Source organism: Bos javanicus, chromosome 28, assembly GCF_032452875.1.
Source record: "Bos javanicus breed banteng chromosome 28, ARS-OSU_banteng_1.0, whole genome shotgun sequence".
Lineage (NCBI taxonomy): Eukaryota > Metazoa > Chordata > Mammalia > Artiodactyla > Bovidae > Bos > Bos javanicus.
The window spans coordinates 7,054,534-7,075,750 of NC_083895.1; the positions used below are offsets into that span (position 1 = coordinate 7,054,534).

The 21,217-nt window shown below is 41.1% G+C and overlaps 1 protein-coding gene across 1 annotated transcript; it reads left to right on the plus strand.

Moving 5' to 3' along the window:
* The first annotated feature begins 17,619 nt into the window (after window positions 1–17,619).
* On the plus strand, window positions 17,620–20,757 carry LOC133240306 (microtubule-associated protein 10). The gene has a single exon (XM_061404838.1). It carries the CDS (start codon window positions 17,763–17,765, stop codon window positions 20,499–20,501), a length of 2,739 nt encoding a protein of 912 aa, XP_061260822.1. The 5' UTR covers window positions 17,620–17,762; the 3' UTR covers window positions 20,502–20,757.
* The last annotated feature ends 460 nt before the right edge of the window (window positions 20,758–21,217 follow it).

Below are 21,217 nucleotides of genomic sequence, written 5' to 3' on the forward strand. Positions count from 1 at the left end.
GGCAGACTATTTTAATAGTCATAATAATAACCTTAGGGAAACACACTGAAACTGCCCACCTTGGCCAGGTACCATAGTAACCATTTGCATGAGTTATTTTACAACAGGAAGTCCTAGTAAGGAACACAGAACTGACAAGCCACCACCAACCAGAAGTATTTGGGAAAGGCCAAAAGTAGACACATACGTGTCCTATTACTTTCCAGAATCCTTTTTGCTGACATCCATCTTAGATGAACAAGGAAAGGAAAGACCCTGAATTAGAATGATTGGCCAAAGACAACCTAGAAACTAATCCCATCACAATAAAACCTGAGATTGTGAGCCAGATGGCAGAGCCATTCTCCTAGTTTCCCTTACCCTCCTGCACTCCACCTGGGCATCCCTTCCAGACTATTGGGCAAGACTTCCAATAGTCTCTTGTTTTGTCAGCATGGGTGTCTCCTTGGACAATTTATTTCTGGACAAAAGTCCATTCCTGGGCTCTGGAAAGGGTCCCCCTTCCTGCAACTATAATAATAGTCATCATTCATAAGCACCCCAAATTAAATGTTAGTTACTCTAAAAATCTAAAGGCTTGGCAGAGCTAATGAGCTCTGAGTGAGACAAAGAAAACAAGGGAAAGAACGGAGGCAGCATGGAGGTGCAGTGTGGGTCAGGGTTGGGGGTGCGGTTAGGATGATACATCATAGTAAGTGAACTCTGCATGCTGTGGGGACATGGAGGATGAGAGGTCTTATATGTCTTGCCATATGACAATTTTTCCTTTATCAAGTACCATATTGGATCTGTTTCTGTGACTTTCAGTTCAGTTCAGTTGCTCAGTTGTGTCCAACTCTTTGAGACCCCATGGACTGCAGCATTCCAGGCTTCCCTGTCCTTCACTATCTCCCAGAATTTGTTCAAACTCATGTCCACTTTAATCCTTGTTTTGCTTTCTCACTTTTGTTATTAAGCATACACAATGGCCTGCATCAGGGAACCCTGCCCTACTCTGCAAGACCCTTAAACTAAAGTGCCTTTGTTTAGCTTGCAGGGAGATACCCTGACCCTGCCCACCTGTGAATGACTGTCACATTCTTGAGTTACTAGCACATCCCCCTGCCTGAGGCTTGCCATTCTAGGAGATATTTGCAAAATATTAAATGGGCTTTTTCCTTTGTTTCCTCACTCCCCTCCATCTCTGATCCATAAAATAACCTGGCATCCAGGCCCCGACAAGATGGTTATTTTAAGACGTTAGTCTGCCATCTTCTCAGTCAGATGGCTCTTCATGTAAAATCATATTCCTTGCCTCAACACCTCATCTCTTGGATTTATTGGCCTATCATGCAGCGACCAGAGCAAGCTTGAACTCAGTAACAGTGAGGCCTATCTCCTTGGCTTGCAAATGGCCATCTTCTCACAGTGTCTTCTTGGGGGTTTTTGTCTGTGTGTACACACTTCTGGTGTCTCTTCTTTTCCTTAAAAAGACAACAATCCTATTGGATTTTGGCTCTTCCTTAATGACATCATTTAACATTAATTACCCCTTAAAGGTCCTGTCTTAAGCAGTGACTTTGGGGGTTATGTCCACCACACATGAATTTTGGGAGGACACAATTCAGTCCATATAATACTGCCGTACCCTTTTCCATAATGGTTGCACCATTTTACAATCCCACCCACAGTGCACAGGGTTCTAATTTCTACATGCCCTGGCAGACATTTGTTCTTTTCCTTCCTTTTTTTTTTTTTTTTTTTTTTACTGTAGCCATGGGTGTGACGTGTGACCATGCCCCTTTATGTGGGGCCTGGGGAAGATAAGCTGAGTAGCCACACTTATATATTGAATTCTTTGTATTTATGGCAGGTAGTATTTCCCTGATATGCCAGGCTTTGAAGGTGGGGAGTTGAGAAACAAAGGAGAAAACTGACATTTCCATGAAAGGGAGGAGTAATTTAAGAAAATCTGAGCTAACTGAACACGGAGCCTGTTTCTAACTGAGCTGGATTACAGTTTCCTTAGGTCGTTGCATACATCAAGAGTAGTCCTTTCAAAGAAGGCAGAGCTCACCCGTGCTTGGTATCATTTACAGCCTCAGCAGCAGCTGTAGCAGGAGTCCTGGCCCTCCTGCTGTCAGGCGGGCACTGAGCAGTCTTCAGAGAAGGTTCACACCCGGTGCCTCGACAGAAAGGAAACCTGCAGAGAAGCCTGGGTATCATAAAACTGGCATGGAGAGAAGAGTGCTTAATCCTGTTTACTTTCATTTAAAACCTAGGGCCTTGGATTCAGTCAACCATGACTTCAAAATCTAAGGCAAATTGAACGCAGTAGGGTCTCTTTGAAAAGGTCCGCACATTCTGTGAGGTTGTCCTTGGTGTCTAGAAAACACTATTCCATACAAAAGAACACTGCAAATTGAGAGGAATTGGAGCTTTCTTTTAAATATTTGCTTTTTAAGTTTTTAGCTCAGGATATTTTCCAGACTTTGTCCTCTGCACAAGTAAGTCATATAAATATAGTATATACTTGTTTATAAAAATTCTCATATCTTTGGGACTTTGGAATGGTAAATATTCGTGATGTGTGAAAGACCATGATACATAACTGTATGATTTAATTACATAAAAATAGAAGCTTGGTTGTGAAAATACACAGATGAGATCTAGAAGGACACATCAAACCATCAACTGCTTGTGAGTATGAATGACTTTGTTTTTTGCTTCTTGTGTTTTTTGGTTTCCTATTGACATGTTAACTTTTAAGAAATAAAAGTTATTTTAAAAACCTTAAAAAATTATATTCTCCATTTAGACATATGTCAAATATATCCAGGTCCAATGTACAGAAACAAGCTCTATGCTCACTGAAAGAAAGACCATTATGAAGCAGCATGTGGGGAATGAGGGTCAGCAACTCATGTGGGTCAGACGATCACTCCAAGACAGAAAGAGTTGGCAAAAGAAATCCAGCCTTTGGGATAAGAAAGATCACATCCAGCCAGCACCACCAGAAAAGAATTTCAAAAAGGACATGGTATTTGAGTTAGACTTAAAGAGAGCTCAAGTTTGAGGCTTGTGGAGAAGGAGAGAGAATATTCCAGGCAGAAGGAAAGCAGACCATAAATCCAGCATTGAGAATAGGAAACTTTGTGTATAAAAGAGTAACTATAAATGGCTCAATTTGGATGGCAGAAATAAAGGTGAGAAGTTGGTTGGGATCTGGTCTTAGAGGTTCCCATGTTTTTATCTAAAATTTGGAAATGTCACCGTGCACTCAGCATTTTGTGATTGATACATATACACCTACTTACAGAGTGAAATTTCCCTTTTGAAGTTCCAGCTCAAGACATGATAAACACATCCATATTTTAAGGAAAAATAAACTTTTAAATGTAAATTGTGCTTGTTACCTTAAAATATTGATAGCTGGTGGAAAGTTACAGCAGTAAATTAAGATATAATATATACATACACAGGAAAGGTGGGGAGGGCATTTCTTGTTGTAGTTATGCAGCTGGCATTGAGAAATAAGGCAAGGTCAGGAGGAATTGCAAACACGTTTGGCCTTTAAGATCTATAAATAGGAAGCCTGCTATTTATACATAACCTACTTACAAATACTCCTTAGTTTAAGTGCTACTTGGGACAGCCATCACAACTTAATTCTGAGCTGTCCAGAAGCTCACAACTGCAGCAACGCAGAGAAATTTCCCCCAGAAACATTATTATACATCGTGGTTAATTCCTACAGTCCTGAAGACTCACCACTACACTGCCAGAGGTTCATAGATCACAGGGCTGATCTGATAAGAAACATGGGAAACAAAACTCACTAATATTTTTAATTGCAAAAGATTCAAAACATACACAAAAGTATCAAAAATAATAATCCTGCATACATTTCTCACATAGATTCACTAATGATCAAGACTGGCACATTTGCTTTGCCTATTCCATTTTTTAGAAAAAATCCTGCAGCATTGTAAAGTGTTCCAGGCATCATTCTTTCATTCCTACAATTCAGTTGGCATCTCTCATGCACAGGAATATTTTCTTAAATAATCTTAATGAGATTCACACTATGTCAACAATCATTCTTTTGTTTCATCTAAATGATAGACATTTATATTCAAATTGCCCCTATTGTGTTAAACATGCTGTTTCTTCAGTTCAGTTCAGTCACTCAGTTGTGTCCGACTCTTTGAGACCCCATGAATCGCAGCACGGCAGGCGTCCCTGTCCGTCAACAACTCCCAGAGTTCACCCAAACTCATGTCCATCGAGTCGGTGATGCCATCCAGCTATCTCATCCTCTGTCATCCCCTTCTCCTCCTGCCCCCAATCCTTCCCAGCATCAGAGTCTTTTCCAATGAGTCAACTCTTCACATGAGGTGGCCAAAGTATTGGAGTTTCAGCTTTAGCATCAGTCCTTCCAATGAACACCCAGGACTGATCTCCTTTAGAACGGACTGGTTGGATCTCCTTGCTGTCCAAAGGACCCTCAAGAATATTATCCATCATATCTATTTCTTAGATAGCCTAAATAAGAATCTAAAGAAGGTCCAGTCTTGACATTGGTGGTTACATTTCTTAAACTCTTAATTTAGAGCAGCCACCTTCTTTCTCTCTCTTTTTTGACTTTTTATTCTATATTGGAGTATAGCCAATTAGCAATGTTGTGATAGTTTGAAGTGCACCGCAGAGTGACACAACCATAAATACACATGTATTCATTCTCCCCCCAAACTCCCCTCCCACCCAGACTGCCACATAACATTGAGTAGAGGTCCCTGTGCAATGCAGTAGGTTGGTTATCCATTATAAATATAGTAGTTCGTACATGTCCATCCCAAACTCCCTCACTATCCCTCCTCCCATCTGCCCTCCCTAGCCCCTGTAACCATTAAGTCCATTCTGTAAGTCTGTGCATCTGTTTTGTAAATAAGTTCATTTATATCAAGTCTTCTTAGATTCCACATTTAAGCGATGTCATAAGATATTTCTCCTTCTCTGTCTGACTTATTTCACTAAGTATGGGAATCTCTAGGTCCATCCACGTTGTGTAACAGCCTCCTTCTCTTCCTCCTTTCTCTGTGCCCTTGACTTGTTTATACAAGGTCAGTTTTCTCATATAATGTACCACATCCTGAATTTGCCTCTTCATTTCCATGTGGTATCATTTAACTGTTTCTGTGTATCAAAATGCATTTCTGAATTGGATAGTGTCCGTTTTCTGTTATATTAATACCCTCTTTGAGCAGAGATGAATGAGCTGAAAGGGTTTATTGGGATGAAGATAAGCTTTTATTTTCTCCCTCAGAGAAGCAGCACTGAATTTTAATGCCAGCTTCTCCACTTAATTGTTGCATAAATTCATAGTTGTATATGTTTTAACTTATCCAAGTTAGTTTTATTATCAATAATTTCATGGAGTTGCTGTGAGGGTTGAAAGAGAATCTGTACAGGACTTAATCCAGTGGCAAGCACATAGAAGAGGCACTGTTGTCAGGCGAGCGTAATCTCCTAGGTTCTGCCTCGTCACAACAAAGATTTGAAGTGACGGACATTAAACCCTCGGTGCATCACAGCTCTTGGACAGACCGTGCTATAGCTGTTATATCAGTTTTACAGCTCCGTGTTACAGCTCAGTTTTATTTAGAAAATAGCAGGAAAATATATCCTCAGGGCATGAGGGAATGCCAACCCAAAGACGCAAAGAGAAGAGAGAGCCCCAGCCCTCTGGCTCTTCTTTTTATATGTTTTTTCCTCCCCCTGGGCCTGCCTGATGTAAATTGGGCTAGCCAGGAGTGCTGTTTGTGCTGAGTCCTCACTCTGGTCCTTGGACCTTCCTTTGTTCTATTTTCACGGACTTTTCCCTTCCTTGTCTTTTAGCCACCGCCATTTTGGACTACTTTTTCCTATTCTACCCAACACTGTGAAATGGGACTTTCTAGATAGTTATTTTAGTATCCAACTAGCTTATTTATGGTCAGAATCTCCTGAAGGATGGGCTGCTTCATGAAGTTATAAAGGCTTGGTTTAATTCCCAGATTTCAAATGATAAGTATCTTACTAATTATGGAAACAACAGCTGGCTACATTTTTGTTGTTGCTCAGTTGCTCAGTCATATCCAATGTTTTGTGATCCCATGGACTGTAGCACGACAGGCTTCCCTGTCCTTCACTGTCTCCCAGAGTAGTTTGCTCAGACTCATGTCCATTGAGTTGATGATGCCATCTAACCATCTCATCTTCTGTTGCCCCCTTCTCCTCCTGCCCTCAACCCTTCCCAGCGTCAGGGGCTTTTCCAATGAGTCAGCTCTTTGTATCATGTGATCAAAGTATTGGAGCTTCAGTTTCAGTGTCAGTCCTTCCAATGAATATTCAGGATTGATTTCCTGTAGGATTGACTGGTTGGATCTCCTTACAGTCCAAGGAACTCTCAAGACTCTGCTTTAGCACTACAGTTCAAAAGCATAAATTCTTCAGCACTCAGCCTTTCTTTATGGTCCAATTCTCATATCTGTACATGGCTACTGGAAAAACAATAGCTTTGACTATATTCACCTTTGTCCTGGAGGAGTCTAAATTATACAGATAGTCATTTAAAATAAACCCAACTTAAAACCCAGTTCCATTAAAAAGAGTAGCTATTTACATTAGTCTTGACAAAATGGTCTAGGTCAAAAGGCCCAACAGTGTTGATCTGCACGTGAAAGAAATAATTCATGAATTAAATTATGTCTTTTAACCCTTCCCTATTGCTGAAGACAAAAGGGTACCCAGGCTAAAGAACCTATAGCCAGTCTTCCCTGGGTCAGTACAATGGCCTTGGAGTCTTCAATCTAAGGTTCAGTCTATTGAGGGGGTTTCTTACAGTCTGTAAGTTGGGCTGTTGTTGCTGCTGTATTTCTTCTCTTGGCTTAGGGCATGTTGACAGCAATGCTTCATTCCTAAAGGCTACCCATTTCTTTCTCTCCATTTCAGTTGGAAAGCATGAGAGAGGGAGCTTTGATTGCATGAGTCATTCTGTTATTCTATTGGCTTGATGATGATAACATTCTTCTAATTATAAACATCACAAAAAGTAATCCGTCTGTCCTCAATGTGCTAGAAATTAGGGTGATGGTTCTCAGAATCATCTGGACACTAGTTACAAATGTGTTATCTATGGGCCCATTTTCAGACTTAGTAAATCAAAATCTCTGGAAGTAGAACCCAAGAATTTGCCTGTTAACACGCACACTACAACTTGAGAATGTATGAGATAGTCTGGAATGAAATCTCCCAGAGGTGATGAACTTGAGCCAGAGTTACATGGTTATGAAATGGAGAAACTGATATTTTAATCCAGGACTACTGGACTTAAAGCCTATGCCCACTGACCTCTGCCACATTTCTAATTGCCAAGGACTGGCATGTAAGTCTCACCAAACCATTCCGATCAACCATGTGTACCATTTAGCTTATTAATGAACCCGTCCATCTTCAATGGTCTTCTGAGGTGGCTCATAGTGGTAAAGAATCCACCTGGCAAGCAGGAGACATGGGTTCGATCCCTGGGTTGGAAAGACCCACTGGAGAAGAAAATGGTAACCCACTCTAGTATTTTTGCCTAGGAAAACCCATGGACAGAGGAGCCTGGTGGGCTACAATCTATGGAATTTCAAGAGTCAGACACAACTTAGTGACTAAACAATAACAACCATCTTGAATGCCTTAAGATGCTGCATCTTTCCAATGCCCACTCCTTTCCAGAGACAGATTTTTCAAGAGTGGGGTTTCAGTCATTCATTCCCTTTATCACTAGTGATGCCTTTGTTTATAATCCAACCCCCTTAACCCTTCCCCACTACTGGCCAGTTTTCCTCTTTATCCTTTTTTTTTTTTTAAGATGTTTTTGATGTGGACCATTTTCAAAGTCTTTATTGAATTGTTAAAATATTGCTTCTGTTTTATGTCTTGGCTTTTTGGCCAAAGTGTGTGTGGATCTTAGCTCCTCAGCCAGGGATCAATCCCACACCCTCTACATTGGAAGGCAAAGTCTTAATCCCTGGACCCCCAGGGAAGTAAGTCCCTGTCCTCCTTAAGTGAAGGAATTTCCCATATCAAATTCTGGCAAGTTTAACATACAAGCTGAAAAGGCAATGCACAGCCTTGGTACCTGAAAAAAAGATTTATAGAATTTCTTTTAGATTATTTGTGCTTACTAACAGCAGCTCTTCTATGTGTATGATATGGGAAGTGGTAACCATGATTCTGATCATAACTCTGTCCCTGATTTAATGACAATAAGATGGAAAAGCTATGGTGCCCCCTCCCACATCCAGAAGTATCTATGCTGATAGAAAGGGATGAAAAAACAAAAAGAAACAAAGAACAGGAAACCCATGTTCAAATACTGCACACATTCTGAGCATAAAAGTTATGTCATCTTTACAAATAGTAGAATATGTCAAGGAGAATGTTATTAAAGTTATCAAGTCGTGTCTGACTCTTTGCAACCCCATGGACTATAGTCCTCTAGGCTCCCCTGTCCATAGAATTTCCCAGGCAAGAACACTGGAGTGGGTTGCCATTTCCTACTCCAGGGGATCTTCCTGACCCAGGATCAAACCCACAGCTCCTTGCATTGGCAGGTAGATTTTTAACTGCTGAACCACCAGGAAAACCCTAGGTAAAGGTTCAGCTATGACATTTGAAAATTTTCTACGTTCATAGAGCTAAACAGAAAAATAGCACAGAGCAGTAGCTTAGAGCCTGGATTCTATAGCGAACTACCCAGCTCAAATCCTGGCTCTGTGATCATGCACTAGTTTCTTAACAGTATGTGAATTATTTTCCTCATCCAAAAAAACAGGTAGTTATAGTGTCAACTTCATAAATGTAAGTATTAAGTGAATTCTTATTCACCAAATTCTTAGAACAGTGCCTGGCACTTAGTAAATTATTATTAAAACAAATGTTATTTTATTTATTATTTGCCAAACAGCAGGCACTTTTTAAATTTAAGTAAAGTAGACTAATAATGATTTGTTAGTTTCAGGTGTACATATATATATGTATATCATATATATATATATATAATTTTCATATTCTTTTTCATTATGGGTTATTATAAGGTATTTAATACAGTTCTCTGTGCTATATAGTAAGTCTCTGTTGTTTATCTATTTTATATAGCAATCTGTATCTGTTAATCCAAATTCCAAATTTATCATCCTCATTTCATTCCTTTTTGGTAACTGTAAGTTTGTTTTCTATGGCTGTTATTTCTGTTTTCTAAATTATTTGTATCATTCTTTTTCGATTCCATATATAAGAGGCAGACATGACTTAATGACTAAACAACAGCGACAAACAACAAAAAAAATTTACTTGCAACAGTTAACATTATTTACAATGATAAAATCTTACTCTATATTGTAATGTCAGTGATGTAGAAGTGTCTGAGTAGAGAATTTATTATCCATGTATAAACTTCATACATTATGGGAATAATGTTCTTATGAAGGAGGAACACTGGTTTCCTTGTCCATAAACTAAGTGCTAATATTGCACATTATTAACCTTACTCAAAAGACATACCACAGGTATCTTCAATGAGGAATTTTATCTACTGTTTGTCTAGCACACATGAGCTCAATACCTCATTGCTTTTCACTTGTGAACATGTTGTGATTTATTGCTCTATGTCACCCATCTATTAAGCATGTCACTAGATAAGCTTCCTCTGTAAGTAGACAGTAAGATTCTGAAGGCCAAGAGCAGTATCTTCTATTTACGTATTGCAATGAAATCTCCCTCATGAGTTCACACTAAAGCACCAAGTCCCTTTAGTTCTGAACTTGTTTTTGAGTCTCACAAGGTTCTTTTGTGTTCAATGTCATATAGTTTAACTATCAATTATAAAGTTGTCTCAAGTTGAACACATAACGTCTGGCAGGTATCTCAAACTCTTTCTAGCCAACAAACCCAAAGTAACCTTTAAAAATCAAATATGTGGGTGACTTACCCAGTGGTCCAGTGGTTAAAAAAGGCTTCCAATACAAGAGTGGGGAGTTCAATCCCTGCTTGGAGAACCAAGATCTCACAGACAATTAAGCCCACAGATAGCAACGACTGAGCCTGCACTACAGCTAGAGTGAAGCCCACATGGAAAGACCTTGCATGAGGCAAGGAAGATCCTGATGCAGAAACTGGGACTCTTCTCAGCAAAAAATAAATATTTTTTAAAAAATCCACTCTGTACCTCCTCAATTTTTTCTCTCTTAATAGCAGAAATTTTTCACCTGTAACTTCTCTCTCACTCACTCACTTTAGTTGTTCTTGTGTATGACTCTTTGTGACCCCATGGACTGCAGCATGCCAGGGCTCCCTGTCCATCACCAACTCTCAGAGTTTACTCAAAACTCATGTCCATTGAGTCGGTGATGCCCTCCAACCATCTCATCCTCTGTCGTTCCCTTCTCCTCTTGCCTTCAATCTTTCCTAGCATCAGGGTCTTTTCCAATGAGCAGCGCTTCGCATCAGGTGGGCAAAGTATTGGAGTTTCAGCTTCAACATCAGTCCTTCAATGAACACCCAGAACTGATCTCCTTTAGGATGGACTGGTTGGATCTCCTTACAGTCCAAGGGACTCTCAAGAGTCTTCTCCAGCACCACAGTCCAAAAGCATCAATTCTTTGGCACTCAGCTTTCTTTATAGTCCAACTCTCACATCCATACATGACCACTGGAAAAACCATAGCCTTGACTAGATGGACCTTTATTGTCAAAGTAATGTCTCTGCTTTTTAATATGTTGATAGGTTGGTCAGAACTTTTCTTCCAAGGAGCAAGTGTCTTTTAATTCCATGGCTGCATCACCATCTGCAGTGATTTTGGAGCCCCCCAAAATAAAGTCTGCCACTGATTCCACTGTTTACCCATCTATTTGCCATGAAGTGATGGAACAGGATACCATTATCTTTGTTTTCTGAATGTTGAGCTTTAAGCCAAATTTTTCACTCTCCTCTTTCACTTTCATCAAGAGGCTCTTTAGTTCTTCTTCACTTTCTGCCATAAGGGTGGTGTCATCTGCATAAATGACGTTATTGATATTTCTCCCAGCATGGGAGAATCCAGGTATTTGATTCCAGCTTGTGCTTCTTCCAGCCCAGCGTTTCTTATGATGTACTCTGCATATAAGTTACATAAGCAGGGGACTATATACAGCCTTGGCATACTCCTTTTCTGACTTGGAATCAGTCTGTTGTTCCATGTCCAGTTCTAACTGTGGCTTCCTGATCTGCATACAGGTTTCTCAAGAGACAGGTCAGGTGGTCTGGTATTCCCATTTCTTTCAGAATTTTCCACAGTCTATCGTGATCCACACAGTCAAAGGCTTTGGCATAGTCAATAAAGATATAGACTATGTAATAATCTATAAAGAAATAGATGTTTTTCTGGAGCTCTCTTGCTTTTTCCATGATCCAGCGGATGTTGACAATTTGATCTCTGGTTCCTCTGCCTTTTCTAAATCCAGCTTGAACATCTGGAAGTTCACGGTTCACATATTGCTGAAGCCTGGCTTGGAGAATTTTGAGCATTGCTTTGCTATCGTGTGAGATGAGTGCAATTGTGGGGTAGTTTGAGCATTCTTTGGCATTGCCTTTCTTTGGGATTGGAATGAAAACGACCTTTTCCAGTCCTGTGGCCACTGCTGAGTTTTCCAAATTTGTTGGAATATTAAGTGCAGCAGAACGTTCACAGCATCATCTTTTAAGATTTGAAATAGCTCCACTGGAATTCCATCACCCACTAGCTCTGATCGTAGTGATGCTTCCTAAGGCCCACTTGACGTTACATTCCAAGATGTCTGGCTCTAGTTGAGTGATCACACCATCATGATTATCTGGGTCGTGAAGACCTTTTTTTGTACAGTTCTATGTATTCTTGCCACATCTTCTTAATATCTTCTGCTTCTGTTAGGTCCCTACCATTTCTGTCTTTCATTGAGCCCATCTTTGCATGAAATATTCCCTTGGTATTTCTAATGTTCTTGAAGAGATCTCTAGTCTTTCCCATTCTATTGTTTTCCTCTATTTCTTTGCATTGATCACTGAGGAAGGCTTTCTTATCTCTCCTAGCTATTCTTTGGAAATACAAAGTTCTCTCAAATCAAGTTCTACTAAAACATTCTGCTCTCACAAATTTCTCATATCTGTCATTTCCTTTTAAACTCCACCAACCCTAACCACATTCAGGTCATAATTATTTCATTAGATCACTGCAATAGCCTCCACAAACGATTGCACTGAATTGAATTTCTTAGTAGAATCCATCCTTTGTATTGATATTTGTACTGGTAGGTTTCCAAACATCAATATAATCACATTCATTAATGTTAGTTAGAAAGTTAGGCATGAGCAACAAAGGGTGGCCTAGCAGAAAAGGAAGAAACCTGATCTCTAAATCCCACCCCAGACATGCCCCAGTGCCGGCCCAAGATAGCTCACAAATATGCTAAAAAATAACCACACTTTTCCAACTCCAGCACAAGCTCTGTACCTACACAGTGGATACAAACTAACCACAGGGGCACCTCCAACTTTGCACATGTGCCCTTGGTACACAGCTGTGTCCTCAACACAAGTGACCTTAAGCAGCCAGGAGCCCATTCAGTCAGTCAGTTCAGTCACTCATTCGGTTCAGACTCTTTGCGACCCCATGAATCGCAGCACACCAGGCCTCCCTGTCCATCACCAACCCCTGGAGTCTACTCAAACTCATGTCCATCTAGTCGGTGATGCCATCCAGCCATCTCATCCTCTGTCGTCCCCTTCTCCTCCTGCCCCCAATCCCTCCAAGCATCAGGATCTTTTCCAATGAGTCAACTCTTTGCATGAGGTGGCCAAAGTATTGGAGTTTCAGCCTCAGCATCAGTTCTTCCAATGAACACCCAGGACTGATCTCCTTTAGGATGGACTGGTTGGAGGGCTTATAAATATTCTATACATACATACATACATCTGATTATAATGGTCTGAATTATGGGAAAGACATGAGTAATAGAGCCTGCTGTTAAGTAACTTACAACTGTCAATCAAACTGTCAGTCCATGCCCACCTAAATGCATATGTAAAAGCCCTGTTTTAAAAATTGCCATACCTCATCATTCCAGTGCCAGTGACTCTGTTGGCTTGGCTCACCTCTCCCTTGAGGTGCTCTGTATCTTCTTCCCTTAATAAACTTGTTTTTGCCATAGGTAAGGCCTCAGATTCTTCTGAAGAATCTGAAGAGCCAAGAATGGAGGTGAGGGTCTTCTTTGACCTCCCCCTACCCAGTAACAATTCACTCAAAGTAATGTATACCAAATAATTTCTTGCTATGGCATTCAAAGCTACTTGTGGACCTTGGTTTCAACCTGGCTGGCTAGCTTTTTGAGGTTATAAGTATGTCTCCTTGAAACTAGGATAGAGCTATAAATCTCTCTCACCCCAGCATTTATGTAGATACATTAGTTTTTCAATTTTATTTATTTTAATTGGAGGATAATTACTTTACAATATTGTGATATAAATTCATCAACATGAGTTGGCCATAGGCATACACATGTCCCCTCCCTCCTGAACCCTCCACCACCTCCCTCCCCCTGCCATCCTTCCAGGTTGTCACAGAACACCTACTGTGGGTTCCCTGGGTCATACATCAAACTCGCACTGGCTATCTATTTCACATATGGTAATGTATAGGTTTCATTGCTCTTCTTTCAAATTATCCTACTTTTTCCTTCCCCCACTGAGTCCAAATGTCTGTCTTTATATCTGTGTCTCCTGTGCCGCCTTGCACGTAGGATCATCAGTAGCACTTTTCTAGATTCCATATACCTGCATTAATATATGATAGTCGTCCTTCCTTCCTGACAGTCTATATAATAGGCTTTAGGCTTATCCACCTCATTAGAACTGACTCAAATGGTGTTCCTTTTTATAGCTGAGTAATATTCCATTGTGTATATGTACCACAACTTCCTTATCCATTCATCTACCAATGGACATCTAGGTTGCTTCCATTTCCCATTATAAGTAGCATTGCAAGAGACATTGTGGTACATGTGTCTTCTTCAAGTCCATTTCCTTAGAGTATATGCCCAGTAGCGGGATTGCTGGGCCATATGGTAGTTTTGGAACTATCAAAACTAGAATTGGAAATGGTCAAACAGGAGATGGCAAGAGTAAACATAGACATTTTAGGAATCAGTGAACCAAAGTAGACTGGAATGGATGAATTTAAATCAGATGACCATTATATCTAATCCTGTGGGCAAGAATCCCTTTAAAAAAATGGAATAGCCATCATAGTCAACAAAAGAGTCCAAAATGCAGTACTTGGATGCAATTTCAAAAATGACAATGATCTCTGTTCGTTTCCAAAAAAAAACCATTCAATATCACAGTAATCCAAGTCTATGTTCCAACCACTAATGCTGAAGAAGCTGAATTTCAATGGTTCTATGAAGACGTTGGAGAAGGCAATGGCACCCCACTCCAGTACTCTTGCCTGGAAAATCCCATGGGTGGAGGAGCCTGGTGGGCTACAGTCCATAGGGTCGCTAAGAGTTGGACACGACTGAGCGACTTCACTTTCACTTTGCACTTTCATGCATTGCAGAAGGAAATGGCAACCCACTCCAGTGTTCTTGCCTGGAGAATCCTAGGGATGGCGGAGCCTGGTGGGCTGCTGTCTATGGGGTAGCATGACAGAAGCGACTTAGCAGCAGCAGCAGCACGAAGACCTACCTGGAGAATTCTATGGAGAGAGGAGCCTGGTAGGCTACAATCCATGGGGTCACAAAGAGTCAGACACGACTGACCAACGTCACTTTCACTTTCACAATGAAGACCTACAAGACCTTCTAGAACATCCCAAAAAGATGTCCTTCTCATCATAGGGGACAGGAATGGAAAAGTAGGAAGTCAAGAGATACCTGGAGAAACAGACAAATTTGGCCTTGGAGTACAGAATGGAGCAGGGCAAAGGCTAATAGAGTTTTGCCAAGAGAATGCACTGGTCTTAGCAAACACTATCTTCCAACAACACAAGAGACCACTCTACACGTGGACATCACTAGATGGTCAACACTGAAATCAGATTGATTATATTCTTTGCAGCCAAAATTGGAAAAGCTCTATACAATCACCAAAAACAAGACTGGGAGCTGACTGTGCTCAGATCATGAACTGCTTATTGCCAAATTCAGATTTAAATTGAAGTATGGAAAACTGCTAGGGAATTCAGGTATGATCTAAATCAAAGCCCTTATGATTATACAGTGGAGGCGACAAATAGATTCAAGGGATTAGATCTGATAGACAGAGTGCCTAAAGAACTATGGATGGAGGTTCATGACATTGTACAGGAGGCAGTGATCAAGACCATTCCCAAGAAAAAGATATGCAAAAATGCAAAATGGTTGTCTGAGGCGGCCTTACAAATAGCTGAGAAAAGAAGAGAAGCTAAAGGCAAAGGAGAAAAGGAAAGATACACCCATCTGAGTGCAGAGTTCCAAAGAATAGTAAGGAAAGATAAGAAAGCCTTCCTCAGTTATCAACACAAAGAAATAGAGGAAAACAATAGAATGGAAAAGACTAGAGATCTCTTCAAAAAAATTAGAGAACATTTCATGCAAAGATGGGCTCAATAAAGGACAGAAATGGTATGCACCTAACAGAAGCAGAAGATATTAAGAAGAGGTGGAAAGAATATACAGAAAAACTATACAAAAGAGATATTCATGACCCAGATAGATAACCATGATGGTGTGATCACTCACCTAGAGCCAGACATCCTGGAATGTGAAGTCAAGTGGGCCTTAGGAAGCATCACGACAAACAAAGCTAGTGGAATTCCAGTTGAACTATTTCAAATCCCAAAAGATGATGCTGTGAAAGTGCTGTACTCAAAATGCCAGAAAATTTGGAAAACTCAGCAGTGGCCACAGGACTGGAAAATGTCAGTTTTCATTCCAATCCCTAAGAAAGGCAATGCCAAATAATGTTCAAACTACCACACAATTGTACCCATCTCACACACTAGCAAATTAATCCTCAAAATTCTGTAAGCCAGGCTTCAACAGTACATGAACCATGAACTTCCAGATGTTTAAGCTGGATTAAAACATGCAGAGGAACCAGAGATCAAATTGCCAACATCCATTGGATCATTGAAAAAGCAAGAGAGTTCCAGAAAAACATCTACTTCTTCTTTATTGACTATACCAAAGCCTTTGACTGTGTGGATCACAACAAACTGTGGAAAAGTCTTCAAGAGATGAAAATACCAGACCACCTGATCTGCCTACTGAGAAATCTGTATGCAGGTCAAGAAGCAACAGCTAGAATCGGACATGGGACAATGGAGTGGTTCCTAATTAGGAAAGGAATATGTTTAGGCTGTATATTAACACCCTGCTTATTTAACTTATATGCAGAGTATGTCATGCGAAATGACAGGCTGGATGAAGCACAAGCTGGAATCAAGATTGCCAGGAGAAATGTCAATAACCTCAGGTATGCGGATGACACCACCCTTACGGCAGAAAGTGAAGAAGAACTAAAGAGCCTCTTGATGAAAGTGAAAAAGCAGAGTGAAATACCTGGCTTAAAACTCAACATTCAAAAAACTAAGATCATGGCATCTGGTACCATCACTTCATGGCAAGTAGATGGGAAAACAATGGATACAGTGACAGACTTTATTTGGGGGGTGGGGGGGGGCTCCAAAATCACTGTAGATGGTGACTGATGTGATGCCGGGAAAGACTGAAGGCAGGAGTAGAAGGGGGGGCCGGCAGAGGATGAGATGGTTGGATGCCATCATGACTGGATGGACATGAGTTTGAGTAAGCTCCAGGGGTTGGTGATGGAAAGGGGAGACTGGCGTGCTGCAGTCCATGGGGTCGCAAACTGTTAAAGACAACTGACCTGAAGTGAGTAATAGTTTTAGTCCTAGTGTTTTTTTTTTTTAAGGAATCTCCATGCTGTTCTCCACAGTGGTTGTATCACTTTGCGTTCCCACCAACAGTGTAAGAGGGTTCCCTTTTCTCCACACTCCAGCATTTATTGTCTAGATTTTTTTGATGCTGGTCTTTCTGACCAGTTTGAGATGATACCTCATTGTGGTTTGGATTTGAATTTCTCTAATAACGAGTTGTGCCTTAGTTTTGATGTACCGAAATCATTAACATAACTCTCCTATACCTGGATGTCTCATTGGCGATGTGCCCACACTCACTGTATGTGTCTCAGGGACTCCTCACTAAGACAGAGACCTCCATGCCACTTTAGCGCCATATCCTTATCTTTTGGGTAACCAGCAGCACAGAAGGCCGGTTGTGGACAATTAGCTGACTTGCTTTAGCCTGGAGATTGGAAAGGAAGCCCTGATTTACTTTTAATATTCCTCTGATAGATTTGACAGGCCTCCAAAATTGCATGGGACCTGTAGTGATAAAACGTGACTCGAACAACAACAACAAAAAAACATGCTTTTACTGCTCTCCCCACCCCGCCCCATTCATAGCTTCGGTATTATCATAAGCATTGTGTTTATACAAGTCTGGAAACCAAAGAGGTATAGTGAGAAGCCAAAATTCCCAGAGCAGCCGCATCTCGGACCTATCAGGGCGCCCTCTCAAGTCTCGCGAGAGAACAAGACAAGCGCCGGGTTTTCCCTGTTTCTCGCGAGAACGAAGGACTTCTGCTTTCAGCTCACAGCGTCTCCGGGGCAACAGCAATGGCGTCCGCGGTGTCTGAGCGGCTTTTCTCGCTGGAGCTACTCGTAGAGTGGGTATGCCTTGAAACCGGGCTGCCGCAGCCACCCGTAGTTGCGGAAGAGGAGCAAAAGGAGGAGGGAGAGGAAGCATCGCCGCCGCGGCCATCGCGCAGCCTGTGCCCCGCGGTGGCCTTCCGCCTGCTGGACTTCCCCACGCTGCTGATTTACCCTCCCGCCGGCCCCGCCGCCCCCGCCCAGGAATCTCGGCCTGGCCTGGTTAGCTTCCGTCGCGGCAAGTCCTGTCTCTTCCGCCTGCAGCCCGCCACCTTGCACCGCCTGCTCCTTCGGACCCCGCTTTACACCTTGCTGCTCCAGCTGCCCCCCGGACACCCGACCCCTGCCCCGCAGCTCCTGGGGGCCTGCAGCATTTCTCTGGCCGCGGCGGTCCGCAAAGTCCTGGGGTCCGCCGCCCCCGGCAGCTCCCAGAGTCATCGGGGAAGTTTCCCGCTGTGTAACCAAGACGGGGAGAGGATTGGGGACATTGCTCTGGGCTACCGCTTGAGTGATCTGGGAAGCAGCTTGTTGGGCCATCTGGAGCGGCCAGTCGCTTCTCCAGGAGGTGGAGTGGAGGGTATGGAGGTGCAGAAGTCAGTGGAGGTTAGCCCCCAAACCTGGCAGGAAAACCAGCAGCTGCAGCAGCCAGACTCAGAGCCAAGCCCAGGAGATGCTGATAAGCCTCTGGTGGATGTAAAAATCTCAAGGGCAGGGAAGGATTTGAAGGGAAGAGCTTTCCATAGCAAGGCTGACTCTGATTACACGGATTCTATGGAAAATGGCAAAACCAACTCCGATATGTGTTCAAAGGGTAGCAGTGAAAGGAGTGTTAGCCCCCCAAATCAAGAAGGCACAGAGGTGGAACTTGAAACTAACATAATTTGCCCTCCTCCTCTGTATTACACTCATTTGACTCAAGAAAAGACACCCCCTAAACAGGGTAAAATTACCATTGAGCCTCAAATTAATGCACCTGAGGAATGGGATGATGGTACTTTTCTGAAAGAAAACGTAAATCCCCCAACACATACTAATCCTCCAGAACATACAAATTCTGCAACAGGTGAGAGTTGTTCAGTGCTTATAAATCCTGCATCCGTTCAGGATACAGGAGCAAGTAATCAAACTACAGACCATCCTCCAACTGAACAAAATAGAATTAATACTATAAGGCAACTGCCTTTGTTAAATGCTTTGTTGGTTGAATTGTCCTTGTTATACAACCAACCCATGGCAAACCCTACTCATATACATCCTCACTTAGCCTGGTTATATAGAACTGAGGATAAGAAGTCACCAGAATCTTCGGTGAAATCCACCTGTAAATCTGAATCTAAAAAGGATAAGCTTTCTGTGGGGGAAAATGAGAAGTCAGTGAGTCTTCAGTATAAAAAGAACCAAACTGAAAACCTTAAGAAAGGTAAATATTTTGAAAAGAAAGGTGGTGCCCCCCCAAAAAGAGTTTCAAGGGGAAAACTACTTTATGGCTTAACAAACACACTTAAACTACGTTTAAAACAAACAAATCCTGATATATTAGTAGAATATGAAAAGAGAGAACAGTATAAAAAAATGCAAACACAAATGTTAGGTGCAAAACTCAGAATTCCATCATCCAAAGTTAAGATACTAAGTTTTGCTGAACTGTATCAGAAGCCACATGAACTGCCTAAAGATAAGTGTTTAAAATCAGATGCATCTTTCGCTGAAAATAGCAATACCTCAAAGCAAATTAGTGTAGTTGTTGATGACCCTAACACAACCACAGAAACTAAACTGAACTGTGCAACTGAAAAGACAGTTGATTGTGATGAAAATAGAAGCAATAATGGTTTTTTGGGAGAAATTTTGAGTCCTGCAAATTCTGTTGTCTCAGAAAGGTTTATTTGTACAAATACTTTGGAAGGAAAAGTATTTGGAAGGAAAAGTATCCAAAGTCCAGGTGTTTTCCAGCAGGTTGCAGTAGTTGACAGAACTGTAGTAGATAAAGAAATAGATGACAAGCAGGTCAAAATCATTGGTGATGACATTCTAACTGTTGATATCAATGAAAAGAATCCAAGTACAAGTAGTTGCTCTGAAAGCATCTCAGAACTAAAGTATTCAGATGACTTCACCAGTCCTTGCAGTTCTGAAGACACCAGCAGAATTTTACGAGCTTGTGATAGCAGTCCAGGCACAGAAAATCCAAAAAACAGTCAACATACAAGCACATCCAGTGAAACAAGATTGTCCATAAGGAAAAACAGCAGTGCAAAGAGTTCTATTCTTAGTCCACCTTTTTCAGCTGGATCTCCAGTACTCTCACATAAAAGATTTCCTGTTTCAAAGACTCAAGATAAAAGTCTGGAGGAAGCATCTTCCAGTGATTTCTCTTCATCACACTGGACTGAGGAAAAAGAAAACCAGAGAGACCAAAACAGTATGCGTAATTCTAAAGTTATAAAGCAGGATCATGACATCTCTGCTAAACCTAAAACAAGAACAGGTTGCAAGTCCTCAGAAAAAAGCCAGTCACCTCGGACATCTCAAGTGAGTTCTTACCTGCCTTCTAATCTGTCGGAACTAGAACTTAATGTTCTGGATTGCAGTACTTTAGATCACTTTGAAGAAGACTGTGATGACCTTGGTTCACTAAACATTTCCAAGCAATGCAAAGATATTTGTGAATTAGTAATAAACAAACTTCCAGGATATACAGTGTAAAAATATGTGCTTTTAAATAACATTTAATTTGTTTTATAATCTATGTGTACTGTTAGTGAAACAATTTTAATAGCCGTACATAATTTTTAGTACATAAATGTATGTGAATAATTCTTTTTCAGAATATAAGTGTTTGTCATTCCTTTGGGGTTTAAGTAAGATTCTACCACTAAATCTGACAAGATTGATCATGAGATGGTCTTATAAGTAAGATTTAAGTTGTTCAATCTTATAAAAATAAAAGTATCTTCCTAAACTGCCCCATTAAAGTATCCTAAAGCTGACTTCATTCACACCATTGAAAACAGAAGGCTAGTTAACAAAGATACCTTCAAATTTTAATGGAAATAAATCATTTAATGGATATAGAAGACTTACTGTTGAGAAGCAGAAAGGTACAAAAGAATTTAGGGTATAGCTACTGCAGTTATAAGGGGTTAACGTTTTATTTAGACATGAATTTTTTAGGGAAGTCTTCCAGGAACCATACACATTCCATATCTCTAATAGTTGAAATCCTTTTTATATGCTGTCATGGTGCTCTGTGTGCTTTTTTTTAAACCACAGTTTGTGTGGCTACTTGATTAATGTTTATCATATGCTACACTTAAGTTCTGTGATTGAAGGGACCATGTCTGTTTTGAGCAGCAATATGGTCTTAGTGTCTGGCACAGTCTCTGGCATATGGCTGGGGTGCAATAAAAGCATTTGTTGAA